Source organism: Salminus brasiliensis, chromosome 8, assembly GCF_030463535.1.
Source record: "Salminus brasiliensis chromosome 8, fSalBra1.hap2, whole genome shotgun sequence".
Lineage (NCBI taxonomy): Eukaryota > Metazoa > Chordata > Actinopteri > Characiformes > Bryconidae > Salminus > Salminus brasiliensis.
The window spans coordinates 2,413,128-2,419,168 of record NC_132885.1 but is presented as its reverse complement, the minus strand read 5'-3'; the positions used below and the strand labels follow the sequence as shown (position 1 = coordinate 2,419,168).

General features: G+C 34.9%; 1 protein-coding gene across 1 annotated transcript; it reads left to right on the top strand.

The window, feature by feature from the left end:
• On the top strand, nucleotides 1-3,162 carry fev (FEV transcription factor, ETS family member). The gene is made up of 3 exons (XM_072684978.1): nucleotides 1-182; nucleotides 707-778; nucleotides 2,517-3,162. The coding sequence occupies exons 1-3, from the start codon at nucleotides 131-133 to the stop codon at nucleotides 3,044-3,046; spliced, it is 654 nt and encodes a 217-aa protein (XP_072541079.1). The 5' UTR covers nucleotides 1-130; the 3' UTR covers nucleotides 3,047-3,162.
• The last annotated feature ends 2,879 nt before the right edge of the window (nucleotides 3,163-6,041 follow it).

The window sequence follows — 6,041 nt, the reverse complement described above, 5'->3', positions numbered from 1 at the left end:
GGGGGCTGGTGACAGTTGCCTGGAAACTTCAATCTGTTTCACATTTATTCCAGATCCCAGTTTTGAGATAAAGTTTAATAAAAAATCTCCCCCTGAATGAAAGCCTAAGCCCTCGTGCGGCTGCACCACAATGCCCCAGCACTGCGGAGGAGGAAGCCTAGTGTTTAACATGTATCTCTCAGGTACGACACTCTATTTACTCCTACTCCTACAGCTTTACCCATTAGCAGGAGAGAGGGAGGTGATCTGAGCGCCCTTCTCGGAGCTTTTCCTCCGCTCTCCTTTACACCTCCTGACAGCTCTTCTCCTTTCACCCCCTTCTCTCTCTCTTTCCCTGTCTCTCTCTCTCCCTCTCTCCCTCTCTCTCTCCTCAGTTCTCGTCTCTTTTCCTTTGTAAGCTCCTCTTATCGCTCCGTGCGCTCCGGGGTCCCCCTTGCCTCTCCAAGCTGTGGCGCGCCTTTACGCGTCTGGCTTTACGCGTCTGGCTTTACGCGTCTGGCTTGGAGCGGATGTCCTTTTTCCTGGACGCGTTTCCTGACTCCTCTGTTGAGTTCCAGCAGTGGAATCTCTCACTGCAGCCTCACTGCAGACACATCCAGACACATTAAACCGTCCAGTTGGTGGAATCGCTGTAATGCTGTAAATAAACGCGTGTCTGAGCACAGTGGGGTGGAGGAGTGAACTACAGTAATCTGTTGTGCTTTAGATCCTACAGAAAACTTACTGAAGGACAGTAAAGCTGCATCGTGGAGCCCCATTAACACAGGAGTGCAGAAAGGTGAGTTTCCCATCTCTCACAGGAGTTTATTCCATATAATGGAAACTCTCTAAACAGGAATGAAGGAGGACGCTACTGAACAGCAATAAAATAACCAATAAAACTACAATAAAACTACAGAGAATATCTCCTTATTGAAGGTAAAGACATTTATTTTATTTATTTTATTAGTTTATTATTTACGATTATTAATATATGTAATATCTTTGATTCTCCGCGAGAGATCTGTTTTTTTAATTCATTAAAATATATTTAAAAATTGTAATGCAAATTTACACTTAAATTAAATCAGTTAATTTCATTGTTAATGCAAATAGATTCAAACTATATTTTGTATTAGTCTGTATTATTAGTTCTTAGTGTTATATTGTGGGTCCAGAGCCTTTGCGTGTTAAGCGCCATAATAAACAACTCGTTTATGGACCTTTTTTAAATACACAGAAATATGTATAATTCATGTTTAAAATGTATAATTAGCTTCAATTTGCTTGTAAATATAAATCAGCATTATTTGTTTTTTTCTATACTTCACATAAATCCATTTTCTCATTTTTATTTTTTATACCCCTTTCATAATAATTTTATATTCCTTAAATACTGAGAGAACTGGGAGCTCTTATCTTTTTAAGAGACTATTTCTAAGAATGTTCATTAAAACAACACTTTCAGTACTAAAATTGTATTTTAATATCAATAATTATTACTCGATCGTGTTTGAAGCGCGAGGTTTTATTAGTCTCTATAAACACCGATCAGCACTTCCACTGAACGTTTTAAATAATTAGCATAATGCTGTCTTCATAATCTTTCTGGTAAAATAAGTTTCATTTGGTTGAAAAGAGATTAATAGCAATGATTAATATAAAAGATTTTTTTATAATATAATAATTATAAATATATAATAATTGTTTAAAAAAAAAGGATGTGCAGGGCTGTAATCCTATAATCGAGTAGGGAAGTGTGTTAGCTCAGTGGTGTGTGAATTCATGCTGGACCACAGGGTATAATATAGTCAGCTCAGTGAAATCATCAGTGTTACTGTAAATTCGCAGTTTATTGAAATACCACTATTTACATTTTATAAAATATTCATGTATATGTTACATGCAAATGCAAATGCAACGCAGTAATGTGTGTATTCAGTACTTTAATGTGTGCAGTGCAGTAATGTGTGTATTCAGTACTTTAATGTGTTCAGTGCAGTAATGTGTGTATTCAGTACTGTAATGTATGCAGTGCAGTAATGTGTGTATTCAGTACTTTAATGTGTGCAGTGCAGTAATGTGTGTATTCAGTACTTTAATGTGTGCAGTTCAGTAATGTGTGTATTTAGTATTTAGTACAGTACTGACCTGCATGTCCTTTCAGTACTGCTGTATGTTTTACAAGACTATAATATGCTCAATCAGTACTGAAATGTGAAGTGCTGAATTAACACACCATTGCATACTTTGTACTGCATTAATTACAGTCAGTACTTACTTAAAAGTAACAAAAAGTACTAAATTAATACATTCAATTTTGCATTACACCCACAGTACTATTTTATAAATGTTAGCACTGTATGTTATTCAGTACTACACTGTGTTAATGCAGTGGTATGTAATATATCCAGTACTGCAGTTTACTCATTCCATACTGAAATCTGTGTTTTTCATATGATAATTTTGAGTAATAATAATAATTTTATTATTATATGTATGATGTGTATTTTTGTCATGTCTTTGTGGTTCTCCAGGCAGTGGTCAGATCCAGCTGTGGCAGTTCCTGCTAGAGCTGCTGTCTGACAGCTCCAACACGTCCTGCATCGCCTGGGAAGGGACAAACGGCGAGTTTAAGCTGCTGGACCCAGATGAGGTGGCTCGCCGCTGGGGTGAGAGGAAGAGCAAACCCAGCATGAACTACGACAAGCTGAGCCGAGCGCTGCGCTACTACTACGACAAGAACATCATGAGCAAAGTGCACGGGAAGAGATACGCCTACAAGTTTGACTTCCATGGCCTGGCCCAGGTGTGCCAGCCCTCCTCCACTGAGCAGGCCCTCTATAAACTGCAGACCAACTTCACCCCCATCCCCTTCTCAGGCATCTCCAACATCTCTAAACTGAATCTGGGACCCCCAGGCTTCTCCTACTGGCCCACGTCCCCCCAGGCTCTGTACCACACTCACGGCCTGCAGCCCGGAGCATTCAGCACCGTCGCCCCTGCACACCTGAGCTGCGTGAACAACATCAACAATCTCAACAACATCAGCAACCACTACAACTGAGAGGAATCCAGCAGCAAAACCCCTCTACAGCAATGTGAATTAGCACATTACAGTACTGAATTCATATCTACAACACTGAATGCATATAGTACTGAATTAACACCACAACACTGAATTAATACGTATATTACTGAATTAACACATAGAATACTGAATCAACAACTACAGTACTTAATACATTCAGTACTGAATTAACACCACAACACCGAATTAATAAATATATTTCTGAATTAACACATAGAATACTGAATCAATAGCTACATTACTGAATACACACAGTACTGAATTAACACAGAATTAACAATAAATTTATACATGTGATACTGAATTAACACCCACAATACTAAATAAACAGCCACAATATTAAATACATACAGTACTGAATTATCACCCACTATACTGAATTGATACATATAGTACTGAATTAACACATAGAATACTGAATCAACAGCTACATTACTGAATACATACAGTACTGAATTAACACCACAACACTGAATTAATACATGTGGTACTGAATTAACACCACAACACTGAATTAATAAATATATTATTGAATTAACACATAGAATACTGAATCAACAGCTACATTACTGAATACATACAGTACTTAATTAACACCACAACACTGAATTAATAAATATATTACTGAATTAACACATAGAATACTGAATCAACAACTACAGTACTTAATACATTCAGTACTGAATTAACACCACAACACTGAATTAATAAATATATTATTGAATTAACACATAGAATACTGAATCAACAACTACAGTACTTAATGCATTCAGTACTGAATTAACACCACAACACTGAATTAATAAATATATTTCTGAATTAACACATAGAATACTGAATCAATAGCTACAGTACTGAATACACACAGTACTGAATTAACACAGAATTAACAATGAATTTATACATGTGATACTGAATTAACACCCACAATACTAAATAAACAGCCACAATATTAAATACATACAGTACTGAATTATCACCCACTATACTGAATTGATACATATAGTACTGAATTAACATCTACAATACTGAATTAATACTTGTAGTACTAAATTAACACCCACAATATTAAATTAACAGCTACAATAGTAAATACATACAGTACTTAATTATCACCCACAATACTGAATTAATACATGTAGTACTGAATTAACATCAGCAATACTGAATTACCAGCTACAATATTGAATACGCACAGTAGTAAACATATTCAACAGTACTGAATAAAATATTACTGAATAAATATCTGAAATACTAAGTAAAGATTTAGACTGTAGAATTAATACAGTGGTAAATTAACAATTTCTTTATTACCTGGTACCTTTGGGTCTGCTTTGACTAAAATCAACACAGCATGTGCTCATTTATCACTGTGATATATTTAATTAAATAAATGTACTATTATTACAGATTGTTTTGAGTGGTGCCAATATAGTGAGATTTAATGCAGTATTCACCCTGTCTTTAGCACTGTGTTTATTTAGTCTTCGTTATTCAGTAGTGTGTAGTATAATGTGTTTTTTCAGTACTATTCTGTTCATTCAGTGCTGAAATTAAAAGCTTAATATGTTCTTGGATGACATCAGTGTGCTCGTACAAAACTGTGATATGTTTATGTAGTTTAATAATAGATTTATTCAGTACTACAATGCCTACATTCTGTGCTATTATGTGTTAATTTAGAACTGTAATCAGTTTTTTCAGTGCTGAAATATATTCAGTACTATAACATATTTACTATGTACTGTAGTGTGTTCACTCAGCACTATGACATTTGTAATTCAGTACTGTGATGTGCTTAAGTGCTTAAATCATGCAGTACTAAAACATTCATTCAGTACTACCAAGTTCATTCAGTACTATGATATTCATTCAGAACTAAATGTGTTAATTCAGCACTATAATGTTTATTCAGTACTATGACATTTATTCAGTGCTATAATGTGTTGGTTCAGTGCAGACATTATTCAGTTTATTCAGTATTCTACATAATATTAATTCAATACTTAAATGTGTTCATTCAGTACTATTCAGTGCAGAAATTGTTTAGTACTAAATAACATGTTTCATTTACTAAAGAATATGTTCGTTCAGTACGATGGCAACTAAATCTGGTCCATTTCATGTTGTTATGTTTCCATTCAGTACTATAACACATTCTTTCAGTACTATAATGTGTCCATTCAGTACTATAACACATTCTTTCAGTACTATAATGTGTCCATTCAGTACTATAACACATTATTTCAGTACTATAATGTTTTGGTTCAGTGCAGACATTATTCAGTTCTATAAAATATTCATTTAGTACTAAAATGTGTCTGTTCAGTACTGTTCAGTGCAGAAATGGGCCAGTACTAGTTCTTTCATCCAAATCTGGTTCATTCCATACTGTTATGTGTCCATTCAGTACTATAACATCTTCTTTCAGTAGTGTTCATTCAGTAATATTCAGTGCAGAAATTGTTTAGTACTGAATATTCACATATAACATATTCTTTTAGTACTATAATGTGTCCATCCGGTACTATGGTATCCAAATCTGGTCCATTCTGTACTGTCATGTGTCCATTCAGTACTATAACACATTCTTTCAGTACTATAATGTGTCCATTCAGTACTATGATATCCAAAACTGGTCCATTCCATACTGTCATGTGTCTATTCAGTACTATAACACCTATCAGTACTGTTGTGTGTCCATTAAGTACTATTCAGTGCAGAAATGGTCTGGTACTATACCATTCTTTCAGTACTATCAGTACTATGTGTCCATTCATTACTTTTACACCATCTTTCTATACTATCATGTGTTCATTCAATACAATAACATCTATGTGTCCATTCAGTACTATAACATATTCTTTCAGTACTATAATGTGTCTATCCGGTACTATGATATCCAAATCTGGTCCATTCCGTACTGTCATGTTTCCATTCAGTACTATAACACCTTTCAGTACTGTCATGT